At 42.6% G+C, this 22,904-nt stretch overlaps 1 protein-coding gene across 3 annotated transcripts in view; it reads right to left on the bottom strand.

Moving 5' to 3' along the window:
• INSC (INSC spindle orientation adaptor protein) overlaps nt 1-22,904 on the bottom strand; it is a 110,387-nt gene that overhangs the window by 60,620 nt on the left and 26,863 nt on the right. For 2 of the 3 annotated variants that reach the window (XM_040988938.1, XM_040988937.1), the window contains exon 1: nt 19,072-19,185. In XM_040988938.1, coding sequence (XP_040844872.1) covers nt 19,072-19,127 — 56 coding nt within the window. In that variant the 5' untranslated portion in view covers nt 19,128-19,185. Of the gene's footprint in view, nt 1-19,071; nt 19,186-22,904 lie in introns of those variants that run through there. The other variant, XM_040988936.1, reaches the window with a different exon arrangement.

A 22,904-nucleotide genomic window follows, 5' to 3' on the forward strand; every position in this document is an offset into this window, starting at 1 on the left:
TGCAGGAGCCACACTCCCGAGTGACAGCCTCTGAGAGGAGGATAGATCAGACAGAATGGGGAAATCGGGATCTGGTCTCCTTTACGAATGAGCTTAAATTAACATTTATTTTGAGATATTATTGACATGACTCTTCCTGTTCCATACAGGCAGCAATCAAGTATACTGAGATGAAGAAACAGAGCAGACGAGTAAGCTCACGGCTCCCTGCCTTCTCCTAACCTTACTCTGCCTACTCCCCACATCTTTGCCAGCACACACATCTCACTCGGGTCCAGGGACAACAGTGACTGGGGAAGTAATTAATTACATTGGAAGGTTCTAGTCCACCAGCAGGTGAGGGGAAAACAGATTGTTTGGTCAAGTTCCCCATAGGCACCCTATATTCTCCCAGGATGCCCTGTACCCACACCAGCCAAGTTATAAATAAACCACAAGGTTGGTAACTCAATAAATCTAAGGAGGCGTAGATGAAGAACAGCCACAGTAAAGAAAATCTATTAAGTTATAAGAACTTGCAATTACTGAATGCTTACAGGACTTCCCAAGGGCTGTACACTGGCCATGCACTGTATTCTTCTCACATCAAGGTGACTAGGAACTCACTCTGACCATCTTCATTTTACAGACGAAAATACAGAGAAGGAGAGGCTTGTAAGACTTAGAAGAATCAGAACTCTATGAAGGCACCTACCCAGAGACTGGGTGCGTACAAACCAGAGCATTCAGTGGCCACCACGTGTCCTCTCCACCAGCAATACCAGCAAGAAGGCCTGACACATACAAGATATCAATGCAAACATGTCATGAAATCAAGTAACCCTGACCAGGACACAGGGTAAGCCTGGACAGGCCAGCTGAAAATAATTTATGCATCTTCTGCAGCTTCCCCAAGTACATCAATAAGGAGCTTTGGCTGGCAAGATCACATAGCCAGCTAGTCCTCCACCTACAGCATTAGCATCCTGTAAGGGCACCAGTCACAGTGTTTTACATAAAATGAGCACATGTGCCTTAAACTGGCACATGGGAATCCCCTTAATTCACTTATCCTCTATTCTGGGATCACAACTCAGAACACGTTGGTTCTGTCTTGGCCTGGAATGTCAGTGTCTAGGTGAGTCCCTGCCCTGGGATAAAAATTTAAGAATTGGGCAAATAACTGCGTCCCACAAAAGCAAACAAACAAAACACCATGATGATAAGTATTTTGGTTTTACATAGAAAACTTAAAGCAGATGTCAGCAGAACCAGAGGAACATTTCATAACACATATTTTAAAAAACATTTTTGTCATCTACAAGCTATACTCCAGTTGGGTAGAACTTGACCTTTAGCAACCACTCTAATTCTGCATCTGACCTGAAGTTTCAGGTGAATGATGTTCTAAAGACGTGTGGCTATGAATACCCCGGGTCTCAGGAAATGTCTGATGGGAGATCTGAGTTCCAGTGGAAGTGTCTGTCCCCACATGACACTAGAAGGAACTACAAAAGATTCTCAACCAGTTTCACAAAGTTTAGAACATTAATCAACATCTCTCAAGCCATTCCTGGTTGACTTGGTTCAATAAAACACTGTTGATGGTGAGCAAGGGACAAGCCTCATGCTGGTGAGCCTTATCTTTAGGAGACAGAGACACAAAGACAGCCCAGCTTCAGTTCATCCTACCACCATGAATCCTAAGTCTCAGGAACTTTCAGAAGTCTCCAGAGCTCATTTTACATGCGTATAGTCAACACCGCCCAAAAATGGATCCAGCAACCACAACTCAATGTCAATTTAATGTTACTTCAGGCATTACTAACACTCCCAGGCCTTGCCATTGCTACCCAGAATGAAAACCACATGAAGAAAGCATGCATGTATTTTTTTTTTAATTATACCAGAATGAATTGCCAGTGAGGAAATGAGGCACATAGGGCTTTTCCTTCTGGCTATGTCATGGGATCCACGAGGACACCTCAGGCTGTCCCAGTCACCACTTCTCTTGCTGCTACTTCTAGGTCCCACTGAAACATCCCTGGATGTATCAGCAGGTCTTTCTGGAATCCCTGTGCCTTCTGCTGGGCACTACTGCTCCCATCTGAGCATGATCTCTAGACTTCAAGAATTCAGATTTTAGCTCTGTCATTTGCTGTCATGTTGAGCAAATTACAGAAGCCCTAAGGTGCCTCATTTCCTCATTGGCAGTGAAAAAGATAAGAGAACAAAATGCCTACTTTTTGATTAACTTATGTATAGCCAAAATGTGTGTCAGTTTAATTTTTATTCTAATTATATATAATATATATTTTAATGCATAACATTTCAAAAAATTATGCAATATAGATAAAAAGATAAATTAATTTGGGGGGGTCCCAGCATGGAAGCCTAGTGGCTAAAGTCCTTCCTTTGCATGCAACAGGATCCCATATGGGTGCAGTTTGTGTCCCATCTGTTCCACTTTACCCTTCCAACTCCCTGCCTGTGGTCTGGGAAAGCAATCGAAGACAGCCCAAAACCTGTACCCATGTGGGAGACCCAGAAGAAGCTCCTGGCTCCTGGCTTTGGATGAGCTCAGTTCTGACCATTGCGGCCACTGGGGAGTGAACTGGTAGATGAAGGATTTTTCTGTCTCTCCTCACTGTAGATCTGCCTTTCAAATAAAAATAAATACATCTTTCCAAGAAGTTTATTTTGGTGATATTTTTTGAAAATATGTGTATACTTTCTCCATAATATATATATTTTCATTAATTTTGGGATACTTCATACATATTTATATCCATATGTACATATATATTATATATTGCCTGGTCAACAATATTGTGTTATTTACTATCAGAAAATTTTTGAATTAATTATTTAATTTTTTTGGAAAGTCAAAGTTACAGAGAGAGGCACAGGGAAAGAGTGAGAGATATCTTCCATCAGCTGGTTTACTTGCTAATTGATTAAATGGCAGAGCTAGGTCGGGCCAAAGCCAATATCCAAGAAATTTATCTGGGTCTCCCATAGAGGGTGTAGGAACCTCATCTTCTGATGTTTTCCCAGGCACATTAGCAGGGAGCTGGATCAGAAGCAAAGCAGTCGGGACACAAACCAGAGCCCATTCAGGATGCCAGCACTGAAGACAGTAACTTAAACCACTATGCCACAGCACTGGCCCTATTAGTGGAACTTTAATAAACCCACATTATCCTAAGTTTTTAATATTTTAATAAAACCCCGTCATCCTAAGTTTCTTACTGTATCACGAGCAAAATGAGGGAAATGTTAGGAAGAAGAGAGCGATGGTAGTTTAGTGTTAACTCTCTACTGGTCTCACACAAAAAACAGAACAGCTACACAACCAGGCTCCCCCTTGGGTAATATTTACAACACAGCTGGAGGGCAAGGTATCTCCACAAGCCACAAAATACAAGCAAGCGGAGACCAACCACCACCAGCTACACTATTTCCTTGGTATCATCACACAACAAGGAGGAGGAAGTATCAAGCTGGCTTCTGACGAACATGAAACAAGAAAACCCCAAAATAGAAACCGGATATTTACCAGAAAGCAACATATGAAAATTTGAGAGCAATAGTTGGAACTACAAGGGAGCTGGCCTCTTCAGCATCGTGTGGGTACAAGGGGCCTATTGTAATTCTCCAACCTGGTCCACCAGGAACGTCTGCTATAGCCAAGTACCACACTACTTTTCTGGGAGTAGAAACAGAACTGAGCGGGATAGGTACAACAGAGGCAAAACATAGAGAGATTTAGATCAACATAAGGAAAGGAAACAGAACAAGAACTTTCAGAAAACAGGAAACTAAATCTTTGGTCCCTACATAACAAAAGACAGGAAGAGGAGCTCTATGAAATCAGAAGAGCTTTCCTGAAACCTGTGTCCCTCTAAAAGCTCATGAAAATCAATTTCACTTAAAAAATAACCACAAAAAAGTAGTTGAAATATTGTCGCCTACATAGTTATTTTTTTAAAAGAATAGAATTATAGCCCTTCAATAAGAAAATCCCAGGAAAATGTATTCGTGAAATAGATTGTAAACAATAAGCTACTATTTCAAAAGTTTGATTTTAAGAATATTATATAACGCATGAATGGAAGAGAAGCATACGTTCTCACAAAGAAAATGGTCCTAATTCAAGAAATGATTCAAAATTTTAAAAAAATATCATTTTAGAAACAATGACTCAAGATAAATTTACCAGAAATTGACAAATATTAAATAAAGATAGATAAAGATGATCCAACATTCACACAGAAAAGTTGCTATGGAAAACAAAGCACAGCATAAAATAAATACTAAACTACATCAGGAAAACTTTCCTTCAGAAGTTAAAAATGTAAAGCTACATATTAGGGGTCCTGGTTGTAACACAGCACATTAAGTATCTAAGGTCAAGCTCTGCTTCCACTTCCAATCCAGCTTCCTGCTAAAATGCCTAGGGGGCAACAGATGATGCCCAAGCACCATATGGAAAACCCAGATCACATTCCTAGCTCAGACCCTGATGTTACAGGCATTCGGGAATTATCAATAGATTAAAGCTCTCTCTTTTTCCATCTCTTCCCATCACTCTGCCTTCCAAGTATATTAAGCAAAACTTTAAAAATTATTAAATTTTTAAAATACATATTTAATAAATATAGGAATACTTCATACATTAAAACAAACATATAAGATTTATCCCACTTAGACTAACGGACAAGAGGAAAGAAGTTAGGAAAGAAAGGCAGGAGGAGATGGAAAGGGAAAGAAGTCCCCTGTATGTCTAGAAATAAGTGCATGCGCTTGAAAAGGCATAGAAAATTACAGTATCATCATATTTCTTAGAATAATATTTTGCCATAAAAATAGTTATTTATTTAAAATACTCAAAGAAATAAAGTGAGATCCAAGGATTTTATATTCATCCAAAGTAACTGTTGAGTATAAAGTGAGAAGGAATCCTGAGTTCAAATGGCAGAAGTGATGCTAGTCAACACCCCTTCATGAATAATTAGGAAGAGGAAAACAAAAATCACAAACCTTGGATACTGATCCACATAGATGCTGAATGAGAAGGAATAGTCAAAAATGATATCCCGATCTTTAATGTGAACAGTTGAAGGCACAGGAGGAACAGGGTGAAAAGTCAGATGGAGACAGAGGTCAGTCTGGCAGAATGACTGCCTCTTCTTTTCAAGGATTTCAGTCCCTCTGAGTGGGCTGCTCTCCCATAGAACTTCATTCGGAAGTTCCCAGGCACATCCAGCATCCCTGGAGAGTGTAGCCTACAAACTCTCCTAAGTCCCACTCTAAATATTTATTCATTTGTTCAGTAACTATTTACTTAATGCCTGCAATATGTCATGAACTATTTGAGCTGCTTGGGATCCTTCAGGGAACCAGGCAATCCAAATCCCTGCCCTGTGGAACAGGAGATGCAGAAAATACTCACCAATATAATAAATGCAGAAGTATTTCTGATATTGAAAGCAGATACCTCCTACTAACAAATAGAGATAGATTAAGAGAAATCAAATATTGGAAACAAAAGATAATTACTACTTTTTACAAAGTGTTCAGAATAACATCATTAGGTAAGACCTGAGCCAATAATTGAAGGAGGTAACAAAATTTGCCATGCCGCGATGTGTATATGGAGCAGCCCTGGAAGAGGCACCAGCTAGTGGAGGCCTAGAGTGCCTCGTTGGTTTGAGAGACATGAGAGCAACATGGCTGGAGCAAAATGAGCAGAGGAAAGACCTTGAAGACGAGCTCAGAGAAGGGTTCAGATCAGATCGCAGATGGCCCTGCAAGCTGTTGTAAGCACTTTGGGGTAGGATTTTTCTTTGAGTACCGACAGATGTCAGCTGGGTCCACCTAGCCCATACACCTCTCTGTAATGCTCCACAAAAACAACACATAGGCCTGTCTATTTAGTGATATAACCTCTGCCATGCACTGAACCATAAACTTTACCAAACATCTAATTTAAGTATAATTATTTATATAACAAGTTATAAATAATTTACAATACAGCCAACGTATTAATTTCCAGCCTGTCTGGAAAAACCTCAGCCAAGTGTGACTAAAGGAAATGCTTCTGCACTGATCCGATGAATTTTTTCCAATATTTTCATTGTTCTGTTTCCAACCCTTTCCTGGATCTCACGCTCATCCATATAGGACTTTTCATACATGGCACTCTGAGATCACATTTTAAGTGCAAAGCCTACTAAACCAGTTCACAGCAGCTCTGCTTTTCTACAATGCCAGAAACACAGAGGAGATTTTCTTCCACAGTCTCTAGAGAATGCAATCTTTATGCACCTTTTACTCTAGGAATAGCCAATTTTCTTCTGTTTCTCCAGGATCTCTCTCATCTCCAAGCACTGGCCTGCCCCAAGCTGCAGCAGTAGAAACAACTTTCAGATGAATGCTACTCAGCAATCTCCATTTTCACTACTCCCTCTACTCACATATGATATACGTATTCCACATCACTTCCTATTAGCTGTACAGTACAACATGGAAAGAGACTGGCCCTTATAGTTTGGATAACACCAAGAGTTTTGGGGAAGTAAAAGCATGGTCTACCAACACACCCTCAAAACTAATCCTAGGAATAAGAGGGTATGGACCATGACATGGCACTACTGTCACTTTGTCACATCCTTTTCTCTGGGCTGGGCTGTGTGTGTGTGTGTGTGTGTGTATCCATGAGAGAGTTTGAGGAGTGACTATTCTAACAAATCATTTTTTAATGTAGCATAGTTCCAAGAACGCTGTAAGAGAAACTATTTATGAATCGCCACACATAAGACACACAGTACTAGCACATACTGTATCAAACTTGTATTCATCAAAATATTAGCTGTGATTCCCACTTAAAGATTTATTTATTTTTAGTGGATAGGTAGATCTACAGAGACAGAGAGAGACAGATAGAAATATCCTCCATCCACTGGTTCACTTCCCAAGTGGCCGCAACAGCTTGAACTAAGATAATCCAAAGGCAGGAGCCAAGAGCTCCCTCCAGGTCTCCCACATTCGTGCAGGGTCCCAAGGTTTTGGGCCACACTTGACTGATTTCCCAGGCCACAAACAGGAAGCTGGATGGAAGTGGAGCAGCCAGCACATAAACTGACACCCATATGCGATCCCAGTGCACGCAAGGCAAGGACTTCAGCCACTAGGCTCCTGTGCCAGGTCCTATGACTCCCATTTTACAGAGAAAGAAAAAACCAAAGCTCAGAGAGATTCCTTCAACTAGCCCAATGTTAGTGCCAAAACTTCAACCCAGATCTACCTGATTCCAAAGCCTGAGTTCTTACTACTCCCTAGTCTGTCCAGCATTCTGATTGGATTCATAGCTAGTTCTATTTCAGACAGCAAAAGAACTGAATGTGGCTGCAGGTAACTTGTTCCACTCCAAACAGGCCAGTGTGCACATTTGAAAGTTGCTTCCTCTGATGACTCAGAACTCCATCTTGCTAACTCTTTTAAGTGCTGCCATTTTAAATGGTCACTGATTGACATAAGATTATATTAGCACTGCCTGGCCTTTCCTGAAACCAGGTATAACTTACATATTTTACTCCTTAGGAAGGTATATGTGGGTGGATGCATTGCCAGTGGATTTATGGGTGTCAGTATCAGCAGAGTAACAGCAAAAAGACCTGATAAAGAACCATCACTGGCATCCCATCCCATCCTCACTTTAAACACTGTATGCCAGTGCACAAGACCAATGCTCCCTGGTCTTCAGTTTCCTGAGCTGTGCACTTTTCCCTCATTTCCAAACACTGGTCCAGCTTCACTGAGTTCTTCCAGTGTCTGCACTTCCAGCCTTTCACCTTCTGCACCAGCTGGTCTCTTCCCCACTTCCTCTTTTCCCTGTTGACACATTTGCATCTTTGAAGTCTTCACGTCTCCTCTGAAGGTACCTTCTCTGATTCTTAGATGAGTTCATGTCCCATGTTTATTATGAAACTATAGCAGCCTTTTTCCTGTCATATCCTAACTCAATTGCTTACTTGTAGATGTCCGTTCTATCCACTAGACTATATGCAAAGCCAGCATGTGCCTATCCTGTCCTAACTACCTGCCAACCCTAACACCAGAACTGATGCTTGAAAATGCTCAAGGCACATTCATGGAAACAAATTTAGTTTAAAACATCTGTCAAATGGGAATGATGATAGATACATCAGAAGCTATGCTATTGTACTGTTGGTCCCATTGGATTGTAAGAATTGAGGGAGATTATATCTGTAATCATCATAGAAACATTTACTGAGGATGTGCCCTGGGAGAAGCATTTCTGTGTTTTCTCATCAGTTCTCACAGTGACCCTATCTGGGTACTCATGTGATCTTATTCTTACATATGAGGAAACTAAAGCGTGGGAAGAGGAAGTAAACTAGCTAAGATTGCATAGCTTGTAAGTGGCAAAGTTTGGCTTATTAGACTCTGGACCCAGTGTTCCTAAATTCTTCACTAACACGTGAAGTTTAGTGCTGAACTGTGCCCTGGTCAATACTAGGTTCAGTATGGTCAGCTGCAACTTCTAAATGCAGCCTCCTGCTTGTGAGTTCAGTTACTCCTAGTATTTATCCTCAGTCTTCCTTTGGCAGCTACATAGGAATTAATGCTTATACAAAAAAAAAAAATAGCAAAGCAGGCATTTGGCCTGATGGTTAAGATACACTTTAATATGCCTGCAGGTACATTAAAGCACCTAAGTTTGATACCAACTTCTAGCTCCTGACTCCAGACCTACTAATGCTGACTCTGGAAGGAAGCAGATGAGATCAAGGGACTGGGTTCCTGCCATTCATGTGGGACTGATCCCCAGGGACTGTGGGCATTTGGAGAATAAATCAACAAGTGAAAGCTCACTTACTCTTAATTGCATACTCTCTCTCATAACTAATTTTTAAAAGAAAAGCTGTTAGGGTTTTTTTTTTATTTCTGTTCTGTTCTTCCTACCTGAGGAAAAACATTTTTCACTTATCAAGCGGAAAATTTAGGAGATTCTCAGATCTAATGACTCCCTATCCTGAGACCTTTGGGTGGTTCTATGAAATGCAGGGAAGACCAGTGCAGAAGTCACCACCAGAGGGTTTCCAAGGCCTGTTACAGCATCATCTGCAAGGTTCCAGAAACTGTCCATCAGCCTCCAATTCATGAGTCTCTTACCTCCACCAAATGTTCAGTCCATCTCCAAGCACCAGGCCCTTACCAGAGATTCTTTCTAATGGGGGGACTGCAGGGACAAAAGATCTTCCTCATAGGCCACACTGGCACCTCTGTCTCAAAAGAACCCCCAGATGCAGGAGCTTGAAAGTTGTCTTCCCCTCCACATGTAACAGCAGGTACACAGAGAGGCCTGGAGCCTGGATCTCCAGATGCTTCCCATAACTCTGCTACAACCTCCTTGTTCCAAGAGCTGAGGTTATAAAGCTTGAAGGATAAAAATCCCTGCCCTCATAGAGTTCAGACAAAACCCCAAATAGCCAGGAAAACACATGAACTGACCATTCAATCCGTTAATATTACAGTAGCAGCTAATGTGCTGAGTTCAGCATTGATCCAGGTAGGGTTCTAAGTCTTCCCAAGTACTTTATTTCCTCTAATACTGAAAAAGGATAACTGTTACTCCTATTTGGGCATCAGGAAACTACTGCTAGAGAGGTCACATGGCATGCATGTGATGGAGCCATCACTCAAACTCAGGCCCCCAGAGTCCAGTATCTCAGCTTTCATCAACAAATGCCACGTGTTGTCAAGAAGCTCTGAGAAGGACAACTTGGAATCACAGAAGGCAAATGGCATGTCTTTGCCTGGGAATATTTACACAAAGAAAATAACATTTACCCTGGTTGTTAGAAGAGAGCAGATGGCCAGATGACAAGGGCCAAAGGGCTTCCACATAGAGAGAACACCGAGTGCAATGGCCTCGAAACATGAAAACAGTAAGACAACAAGAAGTCTCATTGGCTGAATACATCAGAGGCCTCTGGGTAAGTGGCAGGAAGGAGTCTGAAGAGAGATGGGGACCACTTGATCCAAGATCATAAATGCCATAATTAGGAATTTGGATTTAATCCTGAAGGTAATTTGGAGCCACCGAAAGCATCTAAGATACGGGTGGTGAACTAATTATGCAAAACAGTGGTAGAAAATGAACCAGAGCAGAGTTTAATACTAGACAGCAGGGTGGCCTGATGGAGGATGACGATCATAAAACAAAGATGATAGAAGCTTGAGCAAAGGTACTGGCATGGGAAGGAAGACATGGGGATCTCAGAGGGAGATGAGAAGCTCTGAGAGGCAAGAGAGGGCACTATCAGAGTGGACTCCTAGGGAGGAGGGGAGGGTCTGCCTGGCTCATATAGGAAACAGTCCCAGGAATCAGCCAGCTTCCATTTTGTTTGGCCTCTGGTTGGGGCACTTGTGAGGTGCATAGACCACAGCAGAAACAAGGACCAGTCTCCTGAATGGAAGTTCGCCTCAAAGAAGGCCCAGGCAGTCCAAGAAGTAGAACAGGCATGGTGAACTCCACATGGCCCTGCCACGAGCCCACCAACTCCCAGCCAGGGTCACTGTGCCGCCACATAATGAGCTGCTCTTCTCAATTTTGGAGTCTACGGACTGTGGCTCGTTAAGGTTTGGACTGCGTTAGTACTGAACATCCCATAATTGCATAGCTCGCCTGACTCTCTGTCATTAGCTCTCTGGCTCTCTGTACTCCACCTATCCTATTGGATTTGATGATTGACCCTAGCATAGAACAACTGATTCAACAGGGCGACTCTGGCTGTGTGGCGGGTGCTGTCAGTGGTTCAACTGTCCTCAGTGATCATCTTCAAGTAGCCATATCTCCTTACATGAAATTTTCGCTTGACAAGGACAGTTGAATGATCCCATGACTCACAGTGAAGAGATGAACTGAAAACTGGGGTCAAGGCAGATGGACTGGCAATGAATCACATTCCCTTCATAGTGGAAAACCACCAGTTCAGAGCCTGCAGGTCTCTGGCTAAAGAACCAGAGGGGTTGGGGGCCAGGACTGGGATCACCGGATTTCTTCCTTTTCCATGATGAACTGGAGCCTTAGCTTGATGCTAGCAAAGATTGTCCCTGAACCTGGGGAGCAAGGGAAGCCTCCCAGACAGGGACAGGACTCTTAAGAGCCCCACCTGGCCCCCAGCACAGGCCTACTCCCTGGGGAATCTCACCATTGCTTTCTGATGGAGGTTTTTCTGGACATCTGGAATGAGGGATCCAGGCCCCCAAATCTGGACTTGCTGGAGTCTGGCAGACTGCAAACACAAAGTCAGATGCAACCACAATCATCCCCACATGCCACACTACTGGCTGGATGACATTTTTTAATATACTGGAATTATCTAGGGTGGAGTTGGGGTGACAGAAAAGAGCATCTAAGTCTCATAGCAAAGAATTTAGTATGAAATAATGCTCTCTCCAAAATATTTCTCCAGGACTGCTCAAAATTCAGAATGCATTAACTACTCACACAATACAAAGGAAGGATCACCAACTGTTGTGCACCTGTTGTGTACCAAGGTTCATCTGATAAGAGGTATCACAAAATTTGCCCTAGACATTACTGCTTACAGGGATAATAAAGCTAAAATTGAGAGCTCATTACATTAATACTCAATACAATCCTGTGAGGTTTCATAAGCAGAAAAGACATCTAGGCAACGTGAGATCAGAACCTTGTTCTTGGATTTTGGAGAGTTTCTAGCAACTTAACTGATATTCAAGACTGCACCTTTAAAACTGGGCCTTCTATTAGGAAGACTGCTCTTGTATAACTCATCACTGCTTTTTTTAAAATATAATTTATGTATTTATTTTATTATTCCATGATACTAGGTTCTGGGATTTCCATTCCCCCTTCCCCAACTCCCTGCCCCCATGTCATTACAATAGTATAGTCCAGTTCAGATGCACACATCCCACATAGGAGTCCTTAGCTTTAACTGTAGGATCCAACTCCTGGCTCCTGTCCCCACGGATGCAGACACTGGGAGACAATGAATGATGGCTCAAATAACTGGGTCCCTACCTCCTATATGGGAACTCCAGATTATGTTCCCTTCAGCTATCTGAAGATATTTGGACAATGAACCAATGGAAGCGAGCTCTTGCTCCCTCTCATTTTCTCCTTCTCCTTCTCAAACAAATGACTATTTTTAAAATCTATAATGTCTTCAAAATCTGAAATTTCCAGCTATTCCATTCCTCTGAGAAGTTCTTCGCAAATGAGCACTTTATATGTCAACAACACTTTATAATGGGCTCCAAAATATTTACTGAGTCACAATTCAGCTACCAAATTAATGATGGCTCACTCTGCTGCATTTTGACACTTCAATGTCAACTAAAAGGATTATGGGACCACAAGGAAGAAATACTCAGTCAAATTTAGGGTATCTCAACAGGTTTCCCAAATCAATCCTTAGGAGATGCTCTCAAGTTCACCAGGAAAAGAAGCAGAATTAGAAGAGGATAAAGTCCCAGATAAAAGAAACACTGCAAAATTGCAGGTGCCAAACATAGCCAGAGGAAGAAGCACAGTTGAAAATAATCATGCCAGATCCTGAAGCAGGCTGGATGTGGGGATCTCTGTCTTTATCTGTATCATCAAAGCAGGATACTTCATGTTCCTGAAGACAATCAGCCTGGCCAGACCAGGGGCTCCCTTAAAACCAAGCAAGACTCATGGTCAGAAGTTATGAGGGTTGCTAAAGCATTATACCTGCAACTTCCACCCCAGCTACAAGGTAGACACTAGGAAGGAATCAAAAGACCTTGTTTTAAGCAATAGAATTTCTTTCCCATTTGAGGCACTAAACTTTTTTTTTTCCTGTCCAGAGAAGGGACAAGGCCATACAAAATTCACAGACAGACACCTGGAACATTAAAGCTCAAAGGATTCAAAGGAACTATGGTCCACTGCCTCATCCTAAATAAGGAAGCCACAGCTCAGAGAGAAAGAAGCACAACCCAAGGATACATGGGCTAGTGGAAGCCTGGCCCTTGGCTGCTAACATGCTTTATGTTACATTAAGTTCTCCTTCAAGCATTTTGATGATAAAAATGTGAGCTCTTCTTTCCCCAGAAGTCAAAGACAAAAATATTTCTGAGTAATTTTTCTCCAGAAGAAGAAAAATGTATCTCCAATTCTCTGACTCCTTCAACCAATTAAACCTTTGGCTCCCACTCAGACAGAATGCTAAATCAATTTCAAGATCTATCTTATCCTTTCCATTCAAATTACACTTTTATATGAAAAACATGAGAATGACTTGCTAGACAGAGAGAAATGACTTGGAGAAAAGAACAAAATTAAGATATTCAATTTAATCTCTCATGTTCACCTGAGACTCCGAGCCAAAGATTTGTTATCCATTCATCAAAGGTGTATCATTAAACATTTGTTCACACAACAAACACCTATTAAGTTCCTACTGTGTGCATTCTAACCATGATCAGAAACACAAACATTAATCAGGTATCAATTTAGCCCTCAGGACATCTGTCATTTTGTGGAGAGTATGGCATATACATAAATCATTGTTGGGTTATCAAGGGTCTGGTTCAAAGTAAGTATTCAATCCAAATAAATACTATTTGAATAAAAACTAAACAGATGAGATGGATTTCTCGTTTCCAGACAGTTGTTACATGAAAACTGCCTGGGAAGCAGAGGGATGAGATGGTTGATGGGGTGGGGAGCACGGAGTTTCTAAACTTACCCTAGAAGATGGATAAGAGAAGGAGCTCACGAAACATAGCCTAAGGAAGACAGACACCAAATAAGGGGAAGGATCCTGAAGATCACTGTGACTACTCCAGCCTGTCATCACCCTCCCTAGGTTATAACGGAAGGACTGCAGAGATGGCATCACTGAGATCTGAGAGAACTTCCAGCCACAATTTTCAATGTCTCCATGATCCCAGTTCCCAGCCCTATATGAGAATTTCAATTCAACTTCTCTTCTTAAAAATAACTACTGACTCATTGTCCCTTTGCCTTCTTAAGGTCACACCCTATGTTTCTGTGGATTTCTCTTGGGAAATGGGAGAAGGGAAGGAATAGGATTTTTGCTTTGATTGGCCTTCTGTTCAGCTTAAACAACAGAAAAAAAATTACAATTACCACATTGACAATTACAGTCTGCACATTTCACCACAGACATAGAAAATAACCTAGCAGCAGAAAGCCAGCCACAGACCAGAAGTGCACACATGCAAGCCATTATCTGCTTGCAGACAGACTTGCCTGCCCTGGCCACCAGGGCTCAGGAAAGCTGGATGCCTCCCCAGCAGGGCTGTGGCAATTCAGAAGGCTGCCTGTCATCAGCGGCATCTGCACCCAGAACAGGCTCATCTCAGACACCAGGCTGAGCAGAATCCATGTGAGGAAGTGATTCATTCACAGAGACCTCACAGATGAAAGCCAAAAGTTGCCTACTTGCCATAAATTCAGACCTCATCAGCCCAACAGAGAGGTAAATTAAGAAAATGTAAGCTCTGTGGGGGCAGAAAAATGTCCAACCAAGGCTCCAGTATGTCTCTGGACACACAATGCAAGATCTGCTCTCGAGAAAGATTTATGAAATTCTTTTGTTGAAAGGCAATGAACAAATGACTACCTGGATAAATGAGTAAATGATTTGCTGTGTAATGTCCCCAAAAACACTGAGGAAAAAAACTGAACAGTGTATCAACCAGGTTAAAGTACCACCTAGTTATAAATATCCTCACTTTGCAATCTCTAAACTGTGTCCTTGAGCAAGTAACTTCCTCTGAGCCTCCATTTCTGCATGGGATGGACATGTTGATGTGTTGCCCAGATTCTTACTTATGGAAGGACCTGTTACCCTAACTAATGGGAGCATCATTAGTGAACAGTGTTCAACTGTCAGGTGCCTCAGTTACTGTGTCAGAGCTACTTTGCCTGAAGTCATGTCCTTCCTATAGCTGCCAACAGGTTAAAGGAAAAGGACTTAGCAAACATAACAGAATTTACCTGAACAAAGACATGAGCTAGACAGCACTCAATACCAGAAGAGGTTCAGAGAACTCTCGTATTATGGTGCAGGCACCCTGACTTAAGGCTAGCTGGAGAAAGGCAAAGAAAATAGAGTCGATTGATTTGAGTGCAAAGACCGTAGTTAGGGACTAGTTGGAGGATTCTGATTGGTAGTCTCTAGCTTTTCTTTACTGTTTAAGATACATTGAACTTCATTTTGCTTATTAGAAACTTAAAATACTGAGCCTAATGGCTTCTCAATGAAAAAAAAATGTTAATGTTTATTTGTTAGTCTGTTTTTATTTGAAAGGCAGAGAGAAAGAGAGAGACCTTCTATCTCCAGGTTTACTCCCTAAAACACCTGCCACAACAAAGGCTGGGCCATGTCAAAGTCAGGAAATCCACCTGAGTCTCCCATGTGGGTGGTAGGAGCACAAGTGCTTCAGACATCATCTGCTGCTCCTTGGATTCATTAACAGTGAACTGGATTGGAAGCAGGGGAGCTTGTACTTGATCTGGCACTCCTATATGGGATGCAGGCATTCCAAGTGGCAGTCCCACGTGCTATGCCACAACACTTAACCCTTAACTAAAAGTGCTTAACATATTTCAAAGGGAGGCCAATTTGGATGGAAAGGCGCTGGTCATTTTGGACAAAGCTCTCTGGGTGGTCAGTTGAGATTATCAAAGTGCCAACATCACAACTCAGTCACCTTCTGCCCAGGCCTGCATCTTGCCTCTCCCCTCCAGGGTGTTGATCCCACAATCGCTCCCAAACAATCATCTGAATTCCAAACTCTATCTCAAGGGCTACTCTCCAGAGAAGTTCAACCTCTCATTTGCAAAATATAGTGATTATACACATGGGTTATGGTGAAGATTAGATGAGTAACTGTGTATAAAAATACCCAGACCTCACCTCCCATCCACCAATATGGGTGCTGGTTCCTGTCCTGGCTGCTCCACTTCCCATCTAGCTCCCTGCTTGTGGTGTGAGAAAGCAGCAGATGATGGCCCAAGGCCTTGAGACCCTGCACCCATGTGGCAGACCCAGAAGAAACTCCTGGCTCCTGGCTTCAGATCAGCTCAGCTCAGCACCAGCCAGTGTGGTCACTTGGGAACTGAAACATTGGATAGAATATCTTTAGGTCTCTCCATCTCTCTCTGTAAATCTGACTTTAAAATAAAATGAATAAATCTTTAAAAAATCATCCTCCCCTGCCTATGAGGATACTAATTTGATTTCTACATCATTTTTGTGTAATCAAATTTCCACTTACAATTATACCTCCCTGAGGAGGCATACAGTAGCAAGAGAGACACTTCAGCAGTTTCCAGGGGCCCAAAAGTGTGATTTTTGCCTGCCAGTCTCAACACAGAGCACTTGTTCCTCACCTGACGGAGACGTTCGCGTTGACAGAGCAATGTCTGTGGGCTACAAAGCAACTTCATATGTATTATGCTAAATTCTCATAACAACTCAAACGTGTGAGATAAGGAAACTGAAACCCTAAGATACAGCTAGTTAGCAAAGTCAAGAATCAAGTTAATACAGCCAAGACTCCAGTCCTCAACTACCTAGTGACCAAAGCTTTCCCCCTGTCTTCCCAGGCCAGAGTTGGAAGACCCTGTAGCCAGGGCTGCTTCACACGTCTGGCTCCACAGTTCCCAACCACGACCTGGGCAAGGTAGGGCAGTTCAGGAGAGCTGTAGACTCCACTTCATCCAGAATAGGTCCTAGTTCTCTTGGTTTAAAATCCTAGGCTGTTAGGAGTCTCTGCAATTTCTCACCTTCTCAGTGAGGCTACCTTCTGCAAATAAGGATCTTCTTGGGACTTCTAGAAGGAATCTCTAAGAACACCTGCAAGAACAAGCCCCTGCCACTGAACCAACAACACAAGCAACAGTTCCCCCTAAATACTCCCCATGCATGCCAGGCATGTTGCATGTATGAACTCATTTACTTCCCATATCAGTTCTATGAGGTGGACACTGTAGTCATACCCTCATTTGATACAGGAGGGAACTAAGGCACCCAAGGGATTCAAGACCTTGCACAATGGTATACAGCTGGTAAGAAGTAGAGCCCAGCTTGGAAGTTACAAAGTCTCATGTCCAAAGCTGATCACAGACCACTGACCATTTCATGTTGAGGTGAGCCCCATCTCAGAGAACACATCTAGACCCACAATTCTGTATACCATCACATCTGAGTTCTACCTTTCAGACACTGCATGCAGAGAAAACTGAATCCATATGGCTTTGCTTATGCTTCGCTTCCAAATGCACAGAAAATATTAATTATGTGCTAAGTGTCCTGAGTCCTAAGGAACACACTTGAATTAATACCATATCCTTATTCCTTTATATATCTTTAAAGGTTTATTTATTTTGCTTGAAAATCAGAGTTAATAAGAGAGAAGGAGAGACAGAGACAGAGACAGAGATCATCCATCTGTTAGTTCACTTCCCAAATGGTCATAACAGCCAGATCTGGGCTGATCCAAAGCTGGGGACCAGGAGCTTTTCTGGATTCTCTGACATAGAAAATCAAATGCTGATTTTCCAGGAACATTAGCATGGAGCTGGATTGGAAATGGAGCAGCCAGGACTTGAACTGGCATTCCAATATGGGATGCCAGCATCACTGGCAGTGGCTTAACTCACTGTGCCACAGTGCCTGAAATCAAGTACTTGAGCCACCATCTGCTACCTCCCAGGCAACAGGAAACTGGATCAGAAGCTAAGGATCCAGGGCTCAAACTGGCACCTTGATGTGGGATGCCAGTGTCCTACATGGCAGTTTAACATACTATGCCACAATGTTTACCCTTTAAACCTCTTTATTAACATGTCTTTGGGGAGCAGACTGGGTCCTTAATAGAGAATAATTGTCTTCAATTACCTTATAGTAAATAATTTTTAGAATTTTCTTAAGAGCAGAAAAAGACACAAAATAAAATGCCCAGAATACAAACAGTATGAAAATGAAGGATGGATAAGCTGATATCTCTGGTAATTGTGAGGTGCAGGAGGATAAGCAGAAAATGACAGCAAGATTTCAGTAATATATTTAATACCTAAAACAAAACATTACAAAGAAAACCAATGATCCCATATTCTCAAAAACATTACTCAAATTTTGTCATCTCAAAACAACCCCATCAAAATATCTCAAGAAATAGCAAGGCTAAGGAGAAGCCCTGAGCAGTCTAAGGCTTCTTCTGTGGATCAACCCTACCTTAGGATGACCAGCTCTGGCATGCCTGGCACCTAAGTGTTTCCAGGAACCCAAGACTTTCATGCCAAGATTAGGACAGTCCCAGGTAAGCCAGTATACTCGGTCAACACAGAGCTTGGTTCTGCTTGATGCCCTCAGGACAAAGCAAGCTAAATCTACAGATTCTAAGTACCTTTCAGCTGTATGCACACACCTGTTTCAGCTCCACATCTCCTTCAGGCTAAACGCTCCCAAACACTTCTCTCATCATTTGCTTCACCTGATGCTCAGTGGCAACCTCCTTCCCACTCCCCATACTGCTCAACTCAGGGCAGCAAGTACTTTCCAATGATAAGCTCTGCATTCAATTACCTCCTTGGTGATTAAGGAGAAAGAGAAAACCTCTGGACTGACACTTCCCAAAAAGCTCAGAGGGGCCTGCACTAACCTCAGAGTCCTCAGTGGCTGGAACCCCATGACCTAAGGGGGATCAGGAACCTTCTCTGGAGTCTCTTAGCAGCACACTCCTCTCAATTCTTTGTTCCACCCTCTGCCTCCACATCAGACTGAGGCTCCCTGGGGGATGGGATGGGATGACCCTAATGACTTTCTATCCCAAGGTCAGAGCCATCCATATTAAGCTAATTAAATGCAATACCCAATATCTCATCCTGGGTTTCCAGCAGGGACAAAGCTTGCAGAGCTGGGGCTGCCTGCCTCCTCATGATTTGGGGGTTCAGCCTCAGCCAGAATCCAGATTGGTGCAGGTCTGGCCCTGAGAGACAGCTCTAGAACTTACCGCTGCCCTGGCAGGGGGAGGGAGTCCAGCTGGCGGCCCCCAGGCAATGCCATCATGTTGATTCCAATCTGTAGCAAGGCCTGCCCACAGCAGTCGGGCCCCTGAAAAGCAAGGGTAGGACAGGTCAATGAGGATCTCGCAGAGATGAGAGGCAATCACTCTGTGTCAAGCACCCAGGTCACAGGTGCACACTAGGTACCTGGAGAAGGTCTCCCAACCCTCCTGTCCTTTTAAACTGATTTATACTCCATTGAGCTCTCACAAGTAAGGCAGGACTCAGATTTGAGCTTAAGTCTAGGCCTCTAGCTCACTATAGCCTCTACAATATTTTCTGATGTCATATAGCTAAGCACTTATCTGACCATTTTGGTCTATGCCAAATACCAGGACACAAAGGCCAGTAAATATTGGCTAGTACATAATTGTACTAAAAAAGATAAATAAATAGCCATGGTTTATCTGAGATTCACATTTAACTGTATGTCCTATATTATTTTCTAAATCTGGCAACTCTACATGCTAATTCTCTAGGTAGACACCACAATAGCAGTGGGTTACTCACTGTGATTAAGCTTAAATCTGTCTTGGAAAATCTGGCCCTATAATGGCTTGGTGATTGCTTTCCCAAATCCATTCCACTTCAGATGATGTAATGTCACCCAAACTGCCAGCTATTAGTTAAAGAAGAGAGTGAGACTCAATTTAGGCCAATGACCCATATTAAAATTGCCCTAAGGAAAACTTTCCTTTATCCTAACAGAGAGCCATGAGATAAGACACTATGTCTCCTACTGGATTTGAAGAAGGAAGTAGATTCACTTCATTGCTGCTGGAGACCACCTTGCAAACAGGATGGGAGTCATTTGGGCAAAGATAACTAGAATTTGGAGCAATGACCCACTAACTGCTGGAGTGTGGTCTCCCTCTAGTTTCTTTATTATCTAAGACAGTAGGTCTTCTTGTTAAAGTGAGTCTTGGTGAAGGACCTTGTTCCGTGCAGCCACAAGCATCCTGGCAGGTAAAGGGGTGACAGGTTCTAAGGCCTCTAATTCCAGCTCTGAGAATACATTCAGCTTATCTGTGCCTCACAACCCAATCCAAAACACAGCCTCCTCTTTCCTTGTAAGGCCAGCTGTTCACCCCTCTGTTCCCAAAGGGCTTTTTCCAAACTCCTTTTCATTCCCTCCCTCTCTGACAACTCCTCTGAGCCAATCAGTAAACCCTCCTCAGGAAAGTGGATATTTTATCTCCTTTATCTGGATAAATCAGTACATTCTAGGATTACAACTGACCAGTGGCCCCTCACAAAGTTCACAAAGTCTGAAGATGCTGAGACTAAGAAATGAAATCTAGAATCTGCAAAGTGTAGGGACACAGGAATCCAGAATAAAAGCAAGCATTAGATAATTCCAGAAATCCATTGTCACCATCTTCTTGGGAACATCTTGGGGGAAGGGACTGTGTGTATTCCTGGCCCTGAGTGAGGTGCTAGGTATTTAGCCTAGGCTCTGCTGAGGAGTAGAATGACTATTTAGTGCTCTTGCATTGAGCCTCATTTATTCATCTGTAATCGAGGATAATATTACCTAATTTACAGGATTTTCTATGACAACAAAAGTTAGGAATGTGGAAATTAGCCAGGGTGAAGGCCAAATACATATTAGCTATTATTGTTAGTATGGTCTGAAAGTCTGCTTATATGGTCAGTCCTGCAGTCAGCTGCACTAAGAGCGATTCATAAAAAGAGATACAACATGTAAAACACTTGGCATGGTGAGTCAGAAGAAGCAGTCAATATCACGTGTTATCTCCACCCTGATTCCTATCATTGTCGCTATTGAGAAAGTACATTTTTGAAATTTAGTGAGCTGGCAATCCGAAAAGGACAGCACAAAAGAAAAAGCTAAAAAGAGCAAAGTGAACTGTTTGCTCCCTTTTAGATATGTTTGAGGAAACCACAGACAAGGAAAATAACAACTTCTCAGAGCCAAAGCTAAGATCTGATTAGATGGCAGTGAGCGAGTTCCTCCCGGGGGAACAAAGACACAAGGTAAAAGTGCTGAAGAGTGTCAGGTAGCTGAAGAGCCCGGAGGGCACTACAGAAGTGCCAAGGCCCTTTCAAGTTCGATTCTGTAGGAGGAGGTAAAACACACCAGGGAATATTGGAGGACTCTATGCAGTTGATCCTGGTCACATCTGTGGGATGTGAGCCTCCAGTAACAGAAGCCTGAATGCAACACAGTTCTAAGTTCCTAAGAGGCAGACTTCAGAAACATATCTTGACAATCACTGAGTTTTAGAGCTAGTTCTTAATTTTGGAGCTAAACCTGGTTTCCAATCACCGATCTGCAAACCCTTGGGAAAGAAGCAGTGAGCACATGAAGCCAGTTAGAACAGAGGGCTCCCTTCCCTTGGGCTCTCTGGGCTGTGAGCTTAAGGGATGCCCTTGTAGGCATACAGAGGTCTTGATCTGCTGCTGAGAGCCCCTTTTTCACTTATAGCTTCCAAGCAGCTTCACAGCTGGAGCTTCACAGCTAATAAAACCTTGCTTTGCTTGCAACTCATGTTTCCAAGGATTGGGGAGGCCTCTTGGTGATATCTAGGTTGCATGTGTATCAATGCCCTTTCTACAGACTGTTCTACTTATGCCTGCCTCTTTCCGACAATGGAACAAATTCCCTAATGTTGAAAGCTCATCTTAATGTGGAAATGGCTAGAGAACCCTGCACAGTGGTCAGTATGGTCAAAGGACTGGATCACAATCAAATCAGCTCGAGAAACCACAGCTCATAAACACTGAGGATGAATAACAAGAGAGGGAGAATAACTGGAAGGTGATATAACACCAAATTAGCTCATATGATATTTATAAAGAGCCTATAATTAATAAGGACAGTTCACATTTCTTACATATGCATTATGTGTTAGGTACTGTTAAGGCTTAAAACAGCATTAACTCATTTACTATTTTCATCATCTCCTGATGAGATCTCTGAAATACGCTACATACTATTAGGCGACAAAAAGACTAAATCCAGGTTTATGACTATAAAGGAGATGCTGGAGCAGGTGAGAATGATGGAAACAAGCGACACGTGTGCAGGCCTTGCTAGCAAGCAGTCTACTTTCATCCCCAGGTAGCAACATTCAGCCCAATGGCCCTTCAGTGGTCCTTCCCACCAGCACCCTCCACTGCTCCCACCTTCCAGTCCTCCAGCTTTATCCAGTGTTAGCCTTCAGTGACATCCTAAGCATAGCAGTAGAGCCCTCAGATGAAAAGCAGAGCAAACGTTGCACTCAAATGTTGGGAGGCAGGGGGCTACAAGAAATTGTGGCATTTCTGTTTTGTCTTCATTTATTGACACTTTTTGTGGATTACACAGACAGGGATAAGACCTAACATGGTCAGGGGGGTAAGATCTTTAGCAATCAGCTAAAGCATCAGTAGCTTTATAATGAAATGTGTTTCAAGCATACAACCTTTAAGAAAGCTCCAAAAGCCAAGCTCATCTTCAGTCCAATGCCCTTGCAGACAACCCCATCCCACCGCCCAAAGTCTGACTCATCCTGCTCAGCTGTACCTCAGAGAACAAGACTCCTCCAAAGCTACAAAGCAGGTCAGAAAACCAAGAACGAATTCAAGATGACCCTTTGCTCTACATCCTATGCCCTTGCCTGTGTTGGGGAAAAGTAAAACTGAACTGCAGAGTTCGATGCATTCAAATCCAGACTCTGTAGCTGATTAATGCATGACCTTGGGAAAATCACTAATCTTCTAACAATGCATTTGCCTTACCTACTTTCCAGGAGCTTCAGGAAGATTCAACGAGATT

The sequence above is a fragment of the Ochotona curzoniae genome, unplaced genomic scaffold (assembly GCF_017591425.1).
Source record: "Ochotona curzoniae isolate NIBS_2020 unplaced genomic scaffold, NIBS_Ocur_1.0 contig_517, whole genome shotgun sequence".
Classification (NCBI taxonomy): Eukaryota; Metazoa; Chordata; class Mammalia; order Lagomorpha; family Ochotonidae; genus Ochotona; species Ochotona curzoniae.